The 21247-nt window shown below is 37.3% G+C and overlaps 2 protein-coding genes and 1 long non-coding RNA gene across 9 annotated transcripts; 1 reads left to right on the top strand and 2 right to left on the bottom strand.

Annotated features, from left to right (window-relative positions):
- Window positions 1-4551: 4551 nt before the first annotated feature.
- Window positions 4552-9758, top strand: LOC120003827 (phosphoglucomutase, chloroplastic-like). Of its 7 annotated transcripts, none has more exons than XR_005469381.1 (8): window positions 4552-5134; window positions 5485-5612; window positions 5860-5966; window positions 7128-7179; window positions 7287-7624; window positions 7849-7971; window positions 8607-8743; window positions 9027-9758. XR_005469381.1 is itself a non-coding variant. In XM_038852939.1 (8 exons), exons 2-6 carry the CDS (start codon window positions 5937-5939, stop codon window positions 7903-7905), a joined length of 273 nt encoding a protein of 90 aa, XP_038708867.1. In that variant the 5' UTR covers window positions 4552-5134; window positions 5485-5936; the 3' UTR covers window positions 7906-7971; window positions 8607-8743; window positions 9027-9758. The 7 variants fall into 7 exon arrangements, 3 of the variants coding, with proteins under 3 accessions (XP_038708867.1, XP_038708866.1, XP_038708869.1); XR_005469383.1 differs by having other exon boundaries at window positions 5485-5966; window positions 9027-9122; window positions 9466-9758; XR_005469382.1 differs by adding an exon at window positions 6903-6979 and having other exon boundaries at window positions 5485-5966.
- A 2308-nt stretch (window positions 9759-12066) lies between these two features.
- LOC120003314 lies at window positions 12067-16810 on the bottom strand. Its single transcript, XR_005469329.1, has 5 exons — window positions 16334-16810; window positions 13800-13862; window positions 13610-13671; window positions 13082-13212; window positions 12067-12933 (listed from the first exon to the last, which is right to left on the bottom strand). It is a non-coding gene; the product is annotated as an uncharacterized LOC120003314 (long non-coding RNA).
- Window positions 16811-18886: 2076 nt separating this feature from the next.
- On the bottom strand, window positions 18887-19573 carry LOC120004322. Its single transcript, XM_038853636.1, has one exon. It carries the CDS (start codon window positions 19460-19462, stop codon window positions 19142-19144), a length of 321 nt encoding a protein of 106 aa, XP_038709564.1. The 5' UTR covers window positions 19463-19573; the 3' UTR covers window positions 18887-19141.
- Window positions 19574-21247: the final 1674 nt, after the last annotated feature.

Below are 21247 nucleotides of genomic sequence, written 5' to 3'. Positions count from 1 at the left end.
TTGTACATCTCTTGCTCGTTTTGGAAAAACATTTACAGCTGCAGAGATGTATCACTATAGTATCACGAACATCAAAAATCCACTAAAATGACATAATTGAACCAGAAAGATATGTAATGCTATCAAATTTACATTCTAACATTTATATCATCATTTTATGAGCCAAAAATATAAATTGAACACTAAATTGGATCTTCTATTTAAAAGTATCACTATTGTATCACAATTCGTGGAGAGAGAAAATCAAAATTGAGGTTATTTTGGTAAAAGATGATCCCCAGTGTACTTTTTTAAAGGGATGTTTTAGTGATTGCACTTTTTTACAATTAAGTATAATCTAGTGTACCGGCCTCCAAAAGTCCCTTCAAAATAAGTAGTAGGGGGTATCCGTTCTCGCAATTCGCACAATTTGTTGCTTAACGAAAATGATAAATATCGTAATGAAAATGATAAAGATTGTAACAGTTTGTTATCCTAGCTGTTGGGAGACCAATTGTATCATAACTGATTAGGTAATGCAGGGGTTAATGGGCTATTAGTCTATTACCAATTTTCACTTTTTTAGGTGATGCAATTGTGGACCCCATGATTGGAAGCCCAAAAGATAGCCTAGGCCCATGAAGCTAATCTTCAATAACGAAGTTTAGGCCCAAATGATAAGAGCAATTTTGAAAGATGGAAAACTATTGAGGCAAGAGAAAATTGTTTTTAGCGTACAGCTCTAAAAAGTCCCACACTTTCATATTCAACAAGCCAACTTAATATGAATCCATTATAAAATCCACTTCACTCTCCATTGATGGTTTTCCCTAATAGGAAAAAAAAAATTCCAAAACTTGAAAGCATGAATTCAAAACAATAATAGAGTTATAGAAAAAGAATTAGAGTCCAAGATTATCTGAGATATCCTATTATTATTCTAAGAGAATGCAGGATCGACACTCAAATCGCTTCCAACAAACAACATGGCTAGACTCGTTAGTGCCAAAACTACCACCGCCACCCATATCATCCGTCTCACCAAAGATCGCTCCTTTACTTCTACCTTCTTCGGCTTCCTCTCCACCTCTGCCTCCGGCTTCGATTTTGGTTTTTTCTTTGTCGCTCTCTTTTTAGACTTCTTATTCACAAGAGCAGAAGGAGACTTGCTTTCTTTCTCATCTTCTTCTACTTGTAATAGTTCCCGTCTCCTCATATCCTCCGGTAACACAATCGCTGTCACCGGAACGTCCCTATTCCATGGCCACGGATCGCCAATATTATCATGCTTCGACTCCTTGTGCTGCCGCGGCTTCTCCACCTCCTTCTTGTATGAAGTTGCAGTCTTGGAAGCGATGCGGCTGGCGAGCTCTAACACATCAACTTCACCTTCTTGGTCAGCCAATGCATCAAAGTAGCTCTTCCCTGGTTGGGCCATTGTTAACAAGAAAAACAGAGGAAACAGAGATTATGTTAATGAGCTAATACACAAAAGATATGTGATTTATTGTGGTATGATAATGATATGTACGTGTGTCTATATTTATATATTTATTGTCTACTCCTAATCATAATGAAATTCAATAACTTGTTAATTGTAGATTGTTTAGGAATAATTGAGTAAATTTAGGCCAAATGAATCACTCGAGCAATCACACACACAAACTGTACTTTATATTTATTTTTGGTCATTATCCATCATTAATTATTATATTTTATTTTTCTAGAAGGTATTAGGATTTAGGAGTCCTGGCTTCTTGAAAATTGTTAATTGACTGACTTAATTATATTAGGGCAAGGCCTTCAACTTTTAACTATTTATATAGGTAAACGGAAGTAACTTCCAAAAATTTAATTTTATTTCTTACCATAAATATATTGTAATCCAAGTCATAATGGGATTTTAAGTTGGTAATTTTAACTTTTGTGTTTCCTAGACCTGGAACAAAGTGAAATCCGAAGGGGATGTGAAGAAGGACCAGCAGCATCTATATGTAGGCGAGGTTGCATGTGGTGCATTATGTGATCAGTAATTAACCTTTCTTCTCAATCTCAGTTTAATTCGATAAGGGCTGCGATGGCACAACGTGGTAATTTGTTTGCTTTATTGGGTGATTATGAAGACAATGATGTGACTAAAATCATCAACAGGGTCGCTCCTAATCACTCTGCTCCGTCTGAAAAGAAGAAGAAGCCGCATCAACAACCGAAGAACAAGAAGGAACAGCAGTCTCCGAAATTGGATCCTGAGATGCTGCGCGCAAAGCCTCTTTTTCTCCCCGATCATGTCTTGAGGAGAGAACTCGTGATTCGAAATCCCAGAAAGAATGTCCAAGTCCATGCATCTCAAGACGTTGTTGCTCAGAAGACCCAAGAGAAGCCAAAAGTTGAAGACAAAAACTTGACTCTTAAAGAGTACGAGAAGGTTCTGGCTGCAAAGAAGAAGAACAACAACCTAACTGGTGAGAAAGCGGAGTACGAGCGGCACATGCCTGTTAAGAAATCGACCAAGAAAGTGATTACTGGTTTATTCTCGAATCGAACCGGTCAGGAGAGGAGGCACGTGATGCGTTCTGAGTCCGCAAATGCAGTTTTGGAGAGGAAAGAGATGGTGAAGGCTGAGCCTGTTCTTAACTTTGAGGATGCTACTCAGTTTCCTGATTTGAGAGGAGGAACTTCCAATGCATGAATTCTGTTCTTCTGTTCTTCGTTTTGTTTTATTTTCTTGTTTAGTGTTTTATTTCCTGTATTTACCTTATGGCATATTATGTTTATATATATTAGTAGGATGAATTGTGTTATTTGTCATGATTTTGTTCTGACAATTTTAATAGACGAGGATTTTATTTTTTATTTTTAAAAAATATATTTTCCAATGTAACATATTCTGATATTCACGTATTTTGCATAGCTTCTAATTTTCTTGGATCACAAGTCATTATTTTTTATTATTGCAATTTCTCCATAAACAGTAACACAATACTGATAATTAAGTCTTGTGAACATATGGTCTACTCTTTGTGTAGTATTTGTCATCTACCAATGCTGCAGTGTTGATGAAGAAAATCAAAGTCAGAGCCAAAACCAGTACTCTTCCTGCTGCTTCCATGTTTTCCTTTTGCGTTTTCTTCAGATATGTTGATCGACGGGAATCCTCTTTGATCTACAACCCTCTCTATCTTATAATCAAACAATTATTGTGGGCTTAAATGGGAATTCTTAATTACTTCCACTTACCTAAAATCTTGGTAGGACAACTCTTTGTAAGGTAATTTAATTATTTAAGTTAAGTCTTTGTAAGGTATTTAACTATTTATTTAAGTTACCATAGAAAAAGAACAAAAGGCAAAATTATAGTCAAATTGGATTCTTAACTTCAAGATCATGCAAACATTCTTATTATTCACGTACCAAAATGATGGGCAAAACCTCCATTTACAGGCTTATTATTAGTGTGTAGTTGAAAGGTCAAAGATTGGAAGTGTTTTACTGTCTTTATTTCTCTTGTGTTTTCTCTTATCGTTATTGTTTTTCAGGCCCTAATTATTATTATTTTTTCTTATAGGTATGGAGCCCAAATCCATAATCATTCTAATTCGGCCTAATTAGTCAATTGGTCAGCCCAAACATTTTAAAGCCTGTTTACATTAGATAATCTGAGCCCACTCAATCCTCTAATTATATGGTGTAACTTTTCAAATATCTCTCTGCAACTACGACCACTAACTACAACAATTCATCAATTTCCAAATAAATTAAGATACTAAGATTAATATAGTTGGAGCGCAATTTGATTCTTTACTAAAATCTTCGATGCAGTAAAATGAACTTATAGCACAGATGTCATTCGATATTAATTTTAGTTTTCATATATATAAGATTGCCTAAAGAAAAACGAGAAAAAAAAAAAACATAAATAAGCTGACTCAGTTGAAGGAAACAAAATAAATTACGGTATTAAATTATTAAGTCAAGTGGCGGTCATACATTTCCAAATCCTAATCAGGTTCTTAAAACCGGACCGGTCATTAAACCAGAAAAGTCTTCGGTTTAAGGTTTAAAGGTTCAACCGGGGTTCAAACCGGGTTCGAACCGGTTTTAATGTAATGAATTATTTATATATATATTTATATTATATGCATATAATATGTAAGAAAACTTCATAAAAATACAATATATTCAAATAAAGTATCATTTTAAACAAAGAAAATCTCATAGCCTAGTGGTTAAAGTCTTAAAAACAAAAGATCATGAGTTCAAACCCTACAAATAACAAAATTTCAAAAATAGTTTATTAACTTTAATAAATGACCGAACCGATTAAAACCGACCCGATTCTGACCGGTTCAACCGAAGAACCGGCCGATTCAATCAGAAATATCCCGGTTCATCAATCACCGGTCTGATACCTCAACCGGACCGGACAAGTGGCCGGTCACCGGTTGGACCGGTCGGGTTTTCAAAACCTTGATCCTAATAGGAACGGAAAATTCAAAATTGTAGTCGGTGGGTCCGATTTTTAAATAGGATTTCTCCAACACTCTCTGCCCTCTGGTCACCCCCTCTCATTCACTCTTCGAGCCCATATGCAAATGCAAGTACTGTGATGCAAGAGAATGAACTCAGAATTCATCGCCAATGGCGTCGCTAAGAATAGTCGAAAATCTCCTTCAAAGCCGAATCCATGTCTCTCCGTCTTTCACGCATTATGTCCAACACACTCTCTCCGCTCACTCCCTCTCATTCACTCTTCTCGAACCGAGATCGCAAGTATTGTCATGCGCGAGACAGAACTCAGTATTCATCGCCAATGGCGTCCCTGAGACTAGTCGAAAATCTCCTTCCAAAACGAATCCATGTCTCTATGTCTCTCACGTGTTATCGTCTCTCTCTCTGCTATCGTCCTCTCCGGCCTTGTTCTCAAAACAACCTTTTAGAACTATTCGCCCTTTTTAACAACCTGCTCTCCCTCTCCCTCCTCCACCGCCATTGCCGAATCGAAGGAATCAAGTTCCTCTTCCTCTTCCTCGTTTTTTGTTTGTGTTTTCGATGATTAAATATTGAATTTCTGGTTTCTTGATGTTTCCAGATTAATTCAGTACCGACGAAGCCGCGGAAGGCCAAAAGACCTGGATCAGTGGAATTTGAAAAGAAGGTATGGTATATTGGTATTAACTTCTTTTTTTCTTTCTGTTTTTTCCTATCATATATTATATTTTGAAAAAAAATTCGTCGTTGTTCAATTTGGTTTGGGGGTTTGGCTGATAACAGCAGAACGTTTTACGCCAGAGAGTATAATTGGGCTTAGTGAAGTGCTGTTTATTGAATTATTGGTGAGGATTGGTTGTCTTCTCGTTGATGCTTATTTATTTTGTGTTGAAATTTCATGTTAAACTCGATTGTTTATAGGTCCAAGTCTTCATGCGAGAAAATTACCTTGCAAATTGAATTTGGGTATGAGTTTCTTACTTTTTCCTTGACATTGTTATGTTTCGTTTGTTCTAGGGACTTGTGGTTTTGATGGATTCAAAATTTTCATGTGCGGCCATTGCTTGATTCACTGCCTCCTGAGAACTAAGACAATGGGCTCTTGGTATTAGAAGGAGACGGTTGTTACTTTAATCAAGACGCTGGTGAATTTTCTTTGTTGTGTTCTGTTAGTAATTAATTGGTAATTTTCCTTATATTTGCTCGCTTAGGTTGTTAATATACAGGAGAGGAAACTACAGCTTCCTGTATCTCTATGTCGCTTACAAACTCAGTTAATTCTGTTTGTAACTGCAGATTATTATTATTAAGATTGCTGCGGGAAATGTGCAGGCAAATTTTTGGTTGGCAATTAAGTCTTTCCATTGGCTAATATGCTTTTGTTTGTTGTAGCTGTTGTGTACGGGAAATGATGCCAAGTGCCTTTGGCTGGTAAAATTCTTGGAACCTTTTTCTTAAGCTAAGAATGGATGTACCAAGACAAAACATTTTGTTGCAGGGTGAGTTTTCCTGTTCAATGCTAATTAAGCCCAAGAGCTATTTGATTTCTGTTGTTCTTTAGCACTTGCTTCTTGTATCACATTTTTTGTAAGTTTTTATTGTTTATTTATTTAGTTTTTCAATATAACTGCTAGAGTTCTGCTTATAGTTGTTGATGACCTTTGAATGTGGTATATCATCCAGTTCAACGTCAGTGTGTTGAGTCCTCATTACCACTCATTCCTTTGGTAATGACTATTAAGGTATAGATACTTCTGAGGCTTCTTTCTTCCTGACTGGAGTTCAAAGGTTCCCCTTCCTTTCCATTGCTGCGGCCCAAATACTTGGTCACCTTACATCAAAGATGTTCTTATCCATGGGCACATTGACCTAATAGATTTTGCATGGTTTGGCATAATGGTTGTCACTTCTGTCTTGCCTTGCTGGTCAGAGGCTTAGACTTTGTGATCTTTCAGAAATGAAGTGATAGTAGTCCTTCTGAGGTTTTGTTTAATGGCGATATATATTTAGTCATTCACCCTATTATAGTGCTTGTTATCTAAAACTCTAGGGGAGAGATTCATTGTTACTTCACTCGCAGTTTTGCAGCTATAGTTCCTAACATTTTACATTTGCTATTATTCTCTGTGTTGGAATTGCTATAGACTTTTCATTAGGGCTTCAATTCTTCTTGCCGTCAAAGGAAAATCAGGGAACTACTATTTAGTCTGGTGTTCATATAAGAAATTTTTTTAAAATTCTAGAATTATAATAGAGTGGCAAATAATTTTTCTTGCCTTAGAGGAATTTTTTTCTTGGGCAGTAAATAATATTGGTGAACAAATGGTGAGACTAGGATAAGTCCCAACATTTACTGGACTGGTTATTGAATTCAATCTTTCTTCCCTTGACGCTATATACTATGACCTCATGGCGGTTATTCCCTTGGTTTCCAGGACAGTCTCAACCATCCTTTTCATGAGTCCACTTTCTAAACATTGTACTTGATAAAGTTCAGAGATTCTTTCTCTTTGTAAGTGACCTGTTTTGAGAATCATATTTAAGAGATTTTTGCAAACTTACCCTTTTAAGCTTCTTTTTAGTGCTTATGTGATTCTACTGGGAAATATTGTTTTCCTAGCCATCTTAATGCTAAGATTCTGACTCTAAATGCATAACAGAGAAGGTCTGATGTCTACGCCAGCTGTTTCTGCTGCTATCCGGAAGAGAAAGGTAGCCACGTGCTCTCATCTGCATATGTGCTTTGAGCAGTATTAATGGATATCATTTGAAATTTCGCTATTTATTTTCACTTATTGCTTGGTTAAAAAATTTTGCAGGCCAATGGTGGATTTACAATGAATCCATAATCCCGCCAGGCCCGAGTAAGATTGGGGCAGCAAGGGTGAACTCCTTGAGCTCCTTCTTAGACACATCTTGAATCATTAGGGAATGAATACAATTCAGATTTTCTTCACTTTCATTATAAATTTCCATTTTATTCAAAACCTGTTTTTTTTTTTTTTGTGGCAATGGATTGCACTGCTTGCAAAATCCGCTAAATGAGGTTTTCCGGCTCAAAAGTGTATTGTTTCTTTTGTTGTTCCAGTTCAATTATAGCAGTGGACAACCTGCACCTGAATCAATCACTGACAAGATTTGTGGAAACACTCTTTCTGTAAGTCATCTGATCACAATGATTCCGCAATTCAATCTATTTTGTTCCATTTGGTGATTTAGTGTTCAGGCATACAACAATGCCCTAATAGGAAAATGTAGTGAACTGGTTCTTTAATGAAAAAAAAGTTGCACAGGGTGTCCCAAAAGAGAGGAATTGAGTACTGGCACAACCATGAACTCAGATTGTGCACGTTATGTTTAAATGGTATTAGTGGTTTGCAGTTGATGGCCAGTATCTGCTTGTACTTTGCTATGGGTGTCCTATGCGCCCTGCATTGAAGAGTTTCTACAATATCAAAGAAGTTCACCATTGGAAATGAGCATACCTGTGTTCCAGTTCAGGAGGTATTCAGCTTAGGATGTGATTTGAAACTTTTGTTTCATCAATTTTTGCTATGGCAGATACTTTTTCATTCCAGAGCAGGGGATATTGTTTCCACATAGATTTCTGTAGGTGCATGCCCCTGCATCCGAAGCAAATACTTTCTTACTCGGTTTGAAATTTGACCCCCAAATTTTGAATTTTCATAGTAACATCCGATTCATATTAATTTCTTCTACTTTGAGACTGTCATCAAGTTGTGCACCTTCCCTCTGGCTCCAAGCAAGGTGCCAGCTGCCAAGGCCCTGACCTTGAACAAATTATATGAAGGACCAGACCATAACCTAAAGGTTCTAGAGCAACTGGGCCTTTTTACACTTCAAAACAGAACCTAGACTGGGTTAAATTCATATAAATTCTATATTATGTTTGAAGCCTTCTTTGAGCCAGCTCTATATAACCCAGTCCTGTCTATGGCAAACGGAACACAGTCCTGTCTATGGCATTTGTTCTGGATTAAATTCTATTTATATTCTTATAATGTTTGAAGCCTTATTTGAGCTAAACTCTGTGGCGTAACTTTCAAGCCTGTTATTTCATCTCCTTTAAGCATTTTATTATAATCTGCTTTGCTGCCGTCATTGTTCTTTTGTTTCAGGCACTATCCATTTAAGATATTGGCTGATTTTATGTATGCCGATCATGATTCTGCTAGTGTTATGATGAGTTTATTCTATGCACTCTTGATCTGCTCTCTGGAGTTGCTGAGGTCCTGGTAACGGCATAGAGAGTTTGGTACTTCCTTTTTTTCTGAACTTTCTTCTATTAGGGAAAAAATGTGAGTGCATGCTTGTAGTTATAATTTTTTTTCCATGCTGTGTTGATAAAACTAAAGCACGACATGTGCACTAGTGAGATCATGCTGCATACTTACCAAAAAAAATTACCTACCAAAAAAAGATCATGCTTGAAGGAGTTGAAACAAAGTAAATCTAAGGTGCATTCAATCTCATAGGTTGATCTTTTTTTACTATTCACGTCTCTACTCACCTTGCTTGTCACTGTTGTTTTCTCATAGGCTCATGCATCCAATCCCCAACTTTTGCGATAAAAGGCTCGGATGATGTTGATGATGACGACTGAGCCAAACTCATGGATGTCTTTTAGTGAAAAGGTAACACCTGTTGGCTGACAGTTTTTTCCCTTCTTTTTCCTGATAATATGGCTGACATGATTAGTTAAACACATCCCTACGTTCTGTCAGCCAATATCCTTGCACCAGTGATGCCATAAAAATGTGTTTGATTCATGATTCAGAAACCTAATAAAATTAAAATAGAAACCTAATAAAATTATGATAGAAACCTAATCAAAATCGAAATATCTTATTTACGAATTTTGAGGATGTCACCTATTTTACTTCTTTGGTCACCTTTTAAGGATTTACTTGGAATTTGGGATCTTGTGTTGTTGCCAAATGTTGAGTAAATGAATAAGCCTTCTTTGATCTATCCTAGTTGTGTAAACCAGTAAACCTTGCCACTTGAACTGCCATGCCATGTCATCAGATCTGTCGGGCCCCACAATCTGATCCTTATGTTGCTGCTGTTTCGAAATTGTTTCATTTCTCTTCTAGTAAGGTATTTTACTTTTCTTAAGTTAGCATTTTTTTTTTCATTTTCTATAATCGTTTTATATGTGCTTTCCATTGGTTAGTGAGCGTCCATAATTTTACTAGGCCTCTTTACTGGATAAGTAGATATAAATGACTGTTTGATTCTATAATCCTTGTTGGCTGTGATTGATACTATTCTTGGTTAGATTTTATTACATTTTTATGTTCTGTATGTTGCATTTCCTATAGCGTACATTGACTTTGTTTGCATATATGCTCTCATATAACTTCACAAACAGATTTCACAAAGTAACTTTTAGAGATTTTACTTGGAGGGTTCGCAGTGGTTAGGGGGTGGAGAGTTGAGGGGGTTTCCAACAGAAATTTGCGTACTTTTTTATTGGAACCCTTTGAAACCCTCCCCGCCAAACCACCAGGAATCTTCTTCCGAAGCATAGGAGTTACATTCTTTCTTTAGGTACTTTTCTGTCATCTCATGTTTTGAGGTGTTCGTCCAGTTCATTTGCTCCAGTAACTCCACAATTGGTACTTGATAATGTGTTATTTATATTATAATTGGTCATGTTTGCTCGCTAAGATCCTTTGCCCAGATAAGGATTGTTTCGGTTTCGGTTACACAGAAGTTTCCGTTTTTTTATTAGGGTCACTTCGGCCCCTTGGGAACTCCATTTTGGCCCAACAGTGGCCCACTTTGTTCGGGCCACAAATTTGAGACTATGATTACCAGAGGCCCCTTTTCAATTGGGCTAAAGGCCCACTTATTAATGTACTGGCAAGTGGCAACCATGATTTTTGTCAAACCCCACTTGCCACTTAGTCCGTTAGTCGGGGATGAGACTACTCAATTTCGGGTTGAAGCCCATAAATATTGGCCCATCAAACTGCTTACAAAATCTGGATCCATAAATAGTGGCCCAGATTTTAATGGAATTTCGGCCCAATTTTTAATGGGCTTTCAGGACCAATGTGAGTGGGCTTTTAGGCCTTATTTTAATAGGCCGTTAGGCCCAAAATTAATGGGCTTTGAGGGCCATGTTAATGGGCTTTAAGGCACATTTTAATGGGCTATGAGGCCCAATGAAGGCCACATTTTAGTGGGATTTCGGGACCATTTTAAATTTTTAATGATCGTTCAAACCCATTTCAATGGGCTTGGGGCCCAACATAAATGGGCTTTGGGGCCCGATTTCAATAGGCTTTCTGGCCCATTTTAATGGGCTTTCAGGCCCAATGTCAATGGGCTTGAGGCCCGATTTCAATGGGTTTTGAGGCACATTTTAATTGGCTTGCGGGCCGATGTCAGTGGGCTTAGAGACTCAATGTAATTGGGCTTTCAAGCCCATTATAAGGGTGGGCTTTCAGGCTCAACGTAAATGGGCTTTCAAGCCCATTATAAGGGTGGGCTTTCAGGCCCAACGTAAATGGGCTTTCAAGCCCGATTATAATGGGCTTTCGAGACCCAAGCCCAATTTCAGGCCAAATTTCAATGGGCTTTTAGGTTTGGATCCGATTTTAATGGGCTTTTAGGCCTAATGTAAGTGCGCTTTTATATTCAATTTTAATGGGCTAATATGCACAATGTAAGTGACCTTTTGGGCCAAATTGTCTTACCGCCCAATGGATCCTTCTCAATTGTTCTTTATGGTTTCGTCCCAAATTTGTTCGTCCGAACACAATAAGCCACTAAGCCCCAGTTGACAACATGCGTCATATAGGCTTAATGCAACTTCCTCCTTCTAAAGCCCATTACAGTTGGGCCATATGACCAACCAGGAGATAGACCTTTTATGAAGGCCAAATTTCAAGCCCAGATAATCCTTCTAAATAAATAGGCATTCCAATTGACTAGTGCTCAATTGGGTTAACTGCAGATTTGATGAAGGACAATGCCTCATCCAAGGCCCATCTTACTTCAAGGTTAATAATTGGGCCTAAGGCTCGCTAAGTTAGTCTGGCAATCTTTTGAGTTCACGCACATTAAGCCAAAGGCCCACCATTTTGTACGGACCATAATTTTAAGCCTTACCTGAGGCCCATCGTAGACGTCATACTGGACCTGGACCCATTATTCAATTTTAGACCCACAAAAGATGGGCCTCAATCTATCTTGGCCAGAAATCCCATAAAATATGTTCATACCGGATCATAGTCCATAGATGATCTTCCAGTTCCTCAAAAATATATACCCTCAAGTCTCTAATGAGGACGTCCGTAGCTTTTAAAGTTACGGATGTCTGCGTTTTACACGCAATTTTTTTTAAAACATCAACAACTGTGGGGCCCAGTGAATTTAGGCCCCACTAATACTCTCACAGTCTCACATAAAGTGGCGCCCGTGACTTTGTGAGTTACGGGCGCCCGCATGTGAGCCCTACTCACTATATATATATATATACATATACAAGAATTCCGAAACAAGCCAATAAAGACTGAACCATCCAGCCGAAAACAAGTGCTTATAAAGAACCGACAGTGAAAATACGTGAACACCATCACAAAGTAAACAGGCATCATATACAGGTCTAGTGACAGGCAACGCAAAATAAAGTTACCTAAAAAGTGATTATTGCTATAGCAAGAATTCCTGGCAACATCTAGAAAATGGTGAATTTGTTTGCATAAAAGAGTTCTGGAAACCTCAGAAAGATGTTGCCAAACCATACATTCATTCTAACATACCCGATGTGCTGCGGTTGTTGGAACCATTCACTAATAAACCAATGAGTGCATTATAAACAAAAGGCGCACACACTCTCGTATGAACAGCTTATAAATTTATCTAAAAAATTAAATTACACAACGCTTATCTCATGCTCATTTCAGACAAGCAAGCCGCCAAACAATAATGAGTAGTAGTAATCTTAACCACACTGTCGCATGAGACTGAATGCACACCACCTTAACCACATCCTTTAACAGGTGTTTATTATCTTTGAATCCTTTAAAATGTATCTATCCAGCTACCCGCCCCATCTCCCCCTCATTTGATTTCCATCTATCATTGAATTTTCCTTTTTCCCTCTCTGATCTCATCCTTTTTCCCTCACTGATCTCATCATTTGGTCAATCATACGCATGCATTCTTGTACGTGCACACATGAATGTGAAACACAGTGCACGCCCTCAGCCTCTTATGTCTTACAATTGACGAAACTGAGCCTGGTAGCTAAATAATAGTATGATGCTGAACACTCGTGTTTGGCTATCAAAGAATGCTTATACTATCCTTACAAGATAACCACCAGATCAGTTCAAAGTACATACCTGCACCATAGTTTTTTAGATGACTAAGTTGCATCCGCCAATGTGTAACAAACACATTCTTCCAGCCAGTATGCTGTCTTTTTAACTAAGCAACAAGAGAGTTTGGTCAACCAATCATGAAATATTTCATATAAACATCACAACACACATGGGTTGATACTTCTTTTCCTTGCATCATTTACGAAAGGTGTTTAACATCAAGTGCTGATTCACTAGGTCTTTGGAAAACAAACCTTGTGTTGCAAATCAGTCGCTGCAAACGCCTCTCTAGCACCTCGCATCTTCTTCACCAATATCTCAGTTACTACATCACCAGCAGAGTAGTGCCTACCAAATATAGGCACGGTAGTCGCATCTATAATACCTAGCAATGACATGGAGATCTTGTTACCATAGATGAGCTAAAATTATCTTCAAACAATCACATGACAACATGTGTAAACATGCCAGTGCTACTTGCACTTCTAATGATGGGAGCGTATTAGGAAAACATCAGCTAGTTTATGTGAAAGTTTTGTCCATATAATTGAAACTTAAATGGATTTGGGGGGAAAAGGCAGCGAGGAAAATGGATTTTAAAGAAGATAGTATCGCCTCAGGAACATTGATGCAAAGTTTGATGATGCCACTGCCATTGGATAAGAATAAAGACCGTGGGGAAGACGTAACACATACCCCCAGACCCTGAACAACCCCAGCACCAAGAGGAAAGGGAAGAGAAAAATATAACTGAGTTATCACAGTTGCAGTATTTTACTCACTCAAAGAGGCTTGAAGGTGTCTCAGCTAAGTTGAGAACCACACTAGTACCAGAGAAGTAATCCTACAAAGAAAAATGAAGATTAATTAAATAAGGTCAAAATATCATTTGCTCAGCATCAGAACGACTAGTGTTATTGAGAGAATGGAAAGAGAGTATTTCCATGCTCATGAAACAGAGTTTCCACTTACCAATGATTAGTCTCTCAGTCAATGAGCCATGTGACCCTAAAAATTGCCAATGAGGACCACAACCTACAGAAAATCCAAATTAAAGCTCAAATAATTATGACACAAAATAAAATTTCATGAAATTTGAATGGCATCGCACTCTTGTACTGTATTGGAATGTAACACTAAGATGCATTAGGTAAATCTAGCCCATGTTCCCAATAAAGAGTGACAAAATGTAAAACAAGTGAAAGATTGGCTAATTATTCAGGTTATCTTGTTCCTCTCTTACGACCCTGCTTTGGTTGGATCAGAATGAATATATTTTCAAGCGTAAACCCATCAGATAGCTATTATTCTCCAAATAGGTTAAAAATGTTGGCACTGTCATTTTAACCACCAAATAATTTTGCCTTTTCCACCAACATAATCATGTTATCCTTACTTCTTAGACGGAACACAGCATTGCAATCTTGTGAAAGTTGTCTCCTGTTTACTTTAATGGAAAAACCGAAAAACAACATCATCATTACAAAAAACTTTAACCATCACCTACTTTAACTGACATACCGGCCAACACATTCATTTTGTCTACTGCAAAATCAAACAAGCAGGCTAAATTAATAAGTTGAACTAAATGATCTTTGGATTATAGAACTTATTTCTTGTAACTAGTTCTCCTCTTTGTCGTAATCGAGGAGCACCCCCTTGATGCCTGTCTAATATAGTCTTCTGTTGTTGCTCAAACCAAAATGATATTTGTCCATAATTGTCCATAATCTAGGTGACATGCTAACTCTAAATGGTCCTCACACTTTTCCCCATACCACCTAGTTATGGACATATTATAGTTGCATAAATTATGAACATGTAGTGCTGCTCAAAAACAAGCTTTGGGCTAATAGTAACACATGCTCATATCAGGAAGTGCTCATCAGTTACTCTCTCTCTCTCCAGTAGATGCACGACTAAACCCGGCTAATCTTTACAAAGTTTTTATACATCAGAACATAAGCCTGCGTATATTGATAATTAATGTGAGATATTGAAGAACTAAATTAGAATTAGCAGGAATATATACTTCCACCCAGCTGAGCCAAAATATGGCCAAATATAACTGATTTACTCAATTGAATTCCTTCAAAGCAACAAAGAAAAAAGGATGCTTATTTTCTGAAAGATGGCGAAAATGCTATCCTCCTATGGCCAAACAAAGCCAGCAATAAAAGGAGAAATACTATTGATGAAATACATTGAAAGCCAGAAAATACAGATGACAATCTTACACAATGAAGTGTTATAAGACAATTCGAACAGAAAGATCAGCAAAAACCATCAGAGGTTTCGGGAGAAATTAAATTGGAATTGAACTTGCTATCAGATACAAACTAAACTGTGTACACTGTACAATCAATACAAATTAGCAAATAGTATAAATACTCCATTTAGTATATGTATTAAGTACCTTGAGTCATCTCAATCTGCTCTTGGTTTTGGTAATTTGCATGAGATTTCAAGGGCAATAAAAAAAATTTCGCAGAGGATGTTCAAACGCATAAGTTAATTGTCTAATAGATGGCTGAAATGTTTGTTGCACACTTGCACCATTCATTAGGTTTTGCATTTTCGTAAACAAAAATTGTAACAATCATAGAGAACTTATTGCTGAAGAATATTGAATTGCAGGAATCTATTCCTGAGTAATTCAGCAATAGGAAAAGATAACCTTGCTTCAATAAAATTCTTTCAGCCTAAGTTGAATACTTGAATCTAATTCTACTTCAAATAGATTTCTGCCAACAGGCAAATCCTTTGTGTGCCTTAGCCACGCAGATACATTGGAATGCATGTTATATCAATCATAAGTCATAAGATATATGCTTCTTGTTACACAAACCATAAGCACTCATTGGGAGTCGAGACTACATCACTACACAAAAAGCTAAAGGATAACTGGTCACCTCACGTTCTGATATTCGTTATTAATGAGGAAGATGATAAAAGCAATAGTCATTGTCAATACGAACACACACATATGAACAAATACAATTGAAAATGTAACTTAGAGCTTATTAAAATATGCTTACAAAATTCCACAGATCAACAACAAAATAAACCTAAAAATCCAAATACTTCAATGAATCCCTTAACTAGTTAGTGAAACTTAAATAAAAGACGAGGAAAGGGAAAAAAAATGAACTACTAACAGAACAACGCATGTAAAATCCTGAAAACCGAGCCTCACGTATCTGAAATTTCATGCATGGCGCAAATAATTTTAGCAGATAAAGGCATTCCACTTAAATAATTAATCGGCTCCAAAGACCTAATCAAATTTTACATGAAAGCAGAAAATAATTGAAAACAAAACCAAAAAATCTATAAGAACCTGAGTTCCATCTAGTCGAAGATTCTGATCGAGTTATTACAAGCATACTAAATTTTAGTTCAGTTGAATCAACGAATATTGACGATCTTCAATTTCAAGGTATTTAATAAAATATTTTTTACGATACAAATGTGTTTGAACTCTTTTTGGTTTCTAGATTGCTTACCTTTCAGTGTCTTCGACGACGAAACAAGACCTTGGAAGTCTTTAAGCGGTGAAAGACGTATAATCGAGTAACTGCGCCGTCCGGCAACGCTCTGGCGGGAGAGTGAAATTTGCGAGCCCTGAACACATCCGAATGGGAAAATTTGACGATCTCTCTAAAACGGAGGTTGAAGGTTGTCCGGCGGATAACACTTTCCATCGCTCGGCGATGGTCCACTAAAGTTATGTCGAATTCAGCGATGGTCCACTAAAGTTTTGTCGGGAGAATTCGAATGATGCTTCATTTCTCCAGATCTCTGGAAGCGGTGCTGTCTTCGCTTCCGAAGTTAGGGCAGAAAGGAGAAGGAAGGAAGATCGTTTGATTGGATAAGAGACCAGAGAGAGGGAGGGGAGATGCCAGGGTGAGAGCGTTGGAGTAAGTTTTGTAGAGAGTTGGAGCGAGGTGATGAGTATCCCACGTGGAAAAAATAGGTTACCAACTCTATTTTATAAGGATCTAAGAGCATGTCCACTCAAAATAGGTAAAAACCAGTTTTTGGTAATGCTTTTTCATTTTAATGGCTTCCAACCGGTAACTTAAAAGCTTACTCATTTTCAGCTTTTCATTTTTGCTAACTCAAATCTCGGTGCCAAAAAGCATTACCTATATCTCAAAATTAATTTTTTATTGTCTCTGGTTCCTCCACACCAGACTCTTCGCGCGAATCCCCTTTGTTCACGAGAGTTGCTCCCGATTGCGAGAGTCGATAAACTCCTGTCTTGAACTCGTCATACTGAAGTCGCTGATTCGTCCTGTAGAACCACATCAGCCTCGCAGTCCACCGGCCGGAACCACCCGCTTGCCGTAGAAAATCATCATTCAATCCACCGGCGCAACTCACCCAATTGACACCATCAATCTCCTTCTTTGAGAGCTTCAATTAGACGCTTCTTCTTCTTCGAAAGATGATTTCTCTGCAGATTCATCAGGTGATGAGCCGAAGGATGAGTCGGACATGAGCTAGATGGTTGCGCTGCTTCCATTGAAGAAGATAAGGGCACAACTTTGCTAATATCTCAATAGACACGTGGCCTTATCTCACACATTTGATCAATTTTCTTTTCATCAAATGTTAGGACACATGTCCTTATCTCATACACGTGGCCATGTTATTTTTAATTAATATAAATATTTGAAAATTAATTACAGTATAAGTTATAAAATATTTTGATGAAAAATATTTTAAAAAATTAATTAGATAATATATAAATATTTGAAAATTAATTACAGTATAAGTTATAAAATATTTTGATGACAAATATTTAAAATAATTAATTAGATAATATTAAAAAATTGGAGGTGGTTAAAGTTAGTTATGTTAAAAAATATTAAAATATTTGATGTGATGTTAAAATGGGGTATATGGTTGGAAGGGTGTTAGAAAATTGATAACCTATAACTGCTTTTTACTTAAAATAAGGAAGTTGTGTTACTCAAAATGAGTAAGTGGGTTGGACTTGCTCTAAGGCACCCTCATCTAGTAAGTTGATTTTCTGAGTTGTAGTTCTACCTTGGACCTTATGGGCAGGGGTGAGTATTCATCATTGGTGCTTTCATTGAGAGAGTCGAGTTTGCAGAGAGGGTTGCTGTCCGGGAAAGGGTTGCCGTCTGAAGGGCGAGCGTAGCCACCGGCAGAGAGGGTTGTTGTCCGGGAAAGGGTTGCCGTCTGAAGGACGAGCGTAGCCACCGTGGATGTCGACTGTCCAAGGGGGGAAAAGGCTGCACTCTGAAGGGCGAGTCCCACATCGAAAAAATAGGGCTACCAACTCTCCTTTATAAGGATCCAAGGCACCCTCACCTAGTAAGCCGGTTTTCTGGGTTGTAGTTCTATCTTGGGCCTTATGGGCCGAGGTGGGTATTCATCACGAGGCTTCAGTTCTCGTCTCTAGATGATGAATCTAGAGATGTAAAGTGGGCCGGCCGGAATGGCCCATACAATGTCCTAGACGTTCGTGGGCCGGGCCGGCCTTCTTGTTTGAGATTCGCGAGTCGGGTCGGAAATGAAAGTGCTGCAGCTGCTGCTAGTCAAGATTTTTTTTTAGAACTTTCCTGGCATTTCTCAGTGTTGATAAATGGTTTTGGAATTTGGACTTTTGAGAGATTTCAATAAATATTCAGACGTCAAGGTTAAACACTGAAAGGTTGAAGCGATAGCCAATAGCACAAACCTACTTTTGTCCAAACTTTATTGATTAAGAAAAAATTAGAGAGACGATTAACTAGCGAGACCGATTTTGTCAATCTATAGCAATGCAACTTCTACATGTGTTGATTTTTCTTAACGGTATTATGAACAAATGAAACTCACTTACGTGTGTGGTACACTTGTTTTTAATAATCGATAATGATATTATACAAATTTGTATTTTAGACATCCGATATGATTAAACTTTATACACTTTAACATCCTTCATCCTTTTTTATATTCGTTTAAAGTTATACAAATTGATAACACAGAATAAATACAAATATGAACGTGCTTGAATTTGAAAGATTTTTATTGTAAATTCAAAGTAACCCACCCTCAAAAAAGGAATTTATACTAATTACACACAAAGACAAAGTGTTCTTATATATATTCGCTTTATTTTCCACTCATATGATACAAAGCTGGTGTTGATGAAGAAGTTTCCCCTTGTATTAAACAACAAAAAACAAGTATTCATCATTCTGTGTAAGATAAAAAAAAAAAAAAAGATAAAGGCCTATAGGTGAGAATTGATTGCAAATGACAACAAAGCCTAGAAACCACCTCAAAAAACTTCCTAATTAGGGTTTTGAAGGAATGATCTTGATGACAAGCCCAGGGAAGACATCATCCGGGTCATGGATATGCGGGTTCCGCTCCACGATATACGGGTCGCCGCACTTGTCGCTGATGGTATGCAAGGTCTCTCCTTCTCCGACCACATAGATCTCGTCGCACGGCCGGTGAAAAAAATGGTTCCCTCCGATATGATCATGATCCACAAGGGAATTCTCTCTGATCGATGCAAACAATATCAAGCCTAAGAGGACTATTGCACAGTACCAAGATGCCATATCAGCTACCATAACTGCTAATTTCATGGTTTTGGAAGAGGAAGCCATTTTTGAGAGGAGGGTTTTGATGAAACAGAAGAAATATGCAGAACATACACATGAACTCTCATGTTTATATGCGAGGGAGAGAGAAAGAGAGAGGACCTGTACTTCGGCCTACCACCATTTGACGGGGTTACTCACATTATTCATATTCCTAGTCATCAAATTACTGAAAAGGACTTTAATTAACAAAGTTTAGGTAAATAATTTACCTCTTTAAAAAATAGTAATATTTTGACATATCATGTTGATGTCATGGTAAATATGGTCATTGGTCAGCTATAAGCAACTTCCTTCGAACTCTCCAAGGATGTTTTGGAGGAATCACTACCAAGTCGCTGTGTTTGGTGAGCAACTCTTGGTTTATCTTGTCCACTAAAAATGTGAATATACAATATAGGCGGCCAAACATCCTTAGTGGCCGATAAAAGTAGCTTTTCTCAAAATGTGTTTCCAAACACACACTTATCAATCTTGGAAAAAATGTATTTTTTGGAAGAAAAAAAAATACCATACAAATAAAATCATGTTTTTATTATGTCTTGTAACACAAATGGTTAGTTATTTTATTCACCTTTTATCTCTATGGAACAGCTGTGAGGTTATTTTGTTGTCTTTGTAAGATCCAAACAACATACTATACATGCATCCATCAAAAAGAATTTAACAATTTACTGTCTTCCTAGTTCCCCATTCTAGAAAAATTTTAAATTATAGAATATGACAATATTTTTTCCGAAATTAAAACGAGTTATAATTATGAAAGCTTGAATGGGGCTATGGTTTTATAGCTAGTGGGGGGGGGGCATGTAGTTGAGACAAAATAGAAGAAAATGCCATAAATAAAGTAAAGATAGAGCAAGGGTATTTGTGTCAAAAACACAAATGGCCAAACTAAAATGTTGGTGTGAAGACGTGTAGTGGGGTGAGATTTATGTGATGGAGTGGCGTATTGTGTGAGGGAATTGTTGCCTCCCCACTTGCCACCATTGGAAAACCTGTAACTATCAATGATCAAACTAACCCAACTAAATAACCAACCAACGAACCGACCCTTAACACAAGTATTGGGCCATTTGGGGAAGGCCTTACTATATTGGTTGACTTTCGAGGGATGGGTTTTTCTGGGTTTGTATGTGCGGACCGAACCCCGTTAGACGTTGATAAGGCTTTTGGACTTCAGCATCATTGGCGTGCTCAAAACGGGACCAAGATGAGATTGGATGACCGAGTCATTTCCCACTTTAGAGACCAATTCAAAGTAATTGGATATCAAAAGAAAAGACCATCATCTTCAGTCCATGGAAAGAAACTAGTGTAAATAAGTCATGATCAATGTTTTTGAAATGTACTGGATAGTTTCAATGGATCATGAAGTGGTGGCGGAAATTTTAGTCAAACAAAAAGATCGTTTTGATACGTTTTTGTCCCAATATATTAGAGGACCAAATATAATTGTTGTCACTTTATTTAGTAGAAAGATACAATAGCTATAAATTTTCTATTCTATTCATGTTTGGTATATCTCAAATCAACAAATATTGTTCAATTTAAATTTATCAATTCACTGTGAATATACGAACACCACACGACTTTATTTTCTAAACCATTGCCAATGGTACATGAGCTAGAAAATGTCATGTTGTTTGAAAGATGCTTGAGTTTTTCTTATAAATCATGTCGTTTGATGCTCTCCAAGCTATGCGAGATTACAAGTTTGACAACAAAAATAATCCTTGGATCCAATAATTTTTTCACAATGACTGTAATTAGATTCTATTTCCAAATTGT

Source organism: Tripterygium wilfordii, chromosome 8 (assembly GCF_013401445.1).
Source record: "Tripterygium wilfordii isolate XIE 37 chromosome 8, ASM1340144v1, whole genome shotgun sequence".
Lineage (NCBI taxonomy): Eukaryota > Viridiplantae > Streptophyta > Magnoliopsida > Celastrales > Celastraceae > Tripterygium > Tripterygium wilfordii.
The sequence above is the reverse complement of the archived record's forward strand: the minus strand, read 5'-3'. Positions and strand labels throughout refer to the sequence as shown.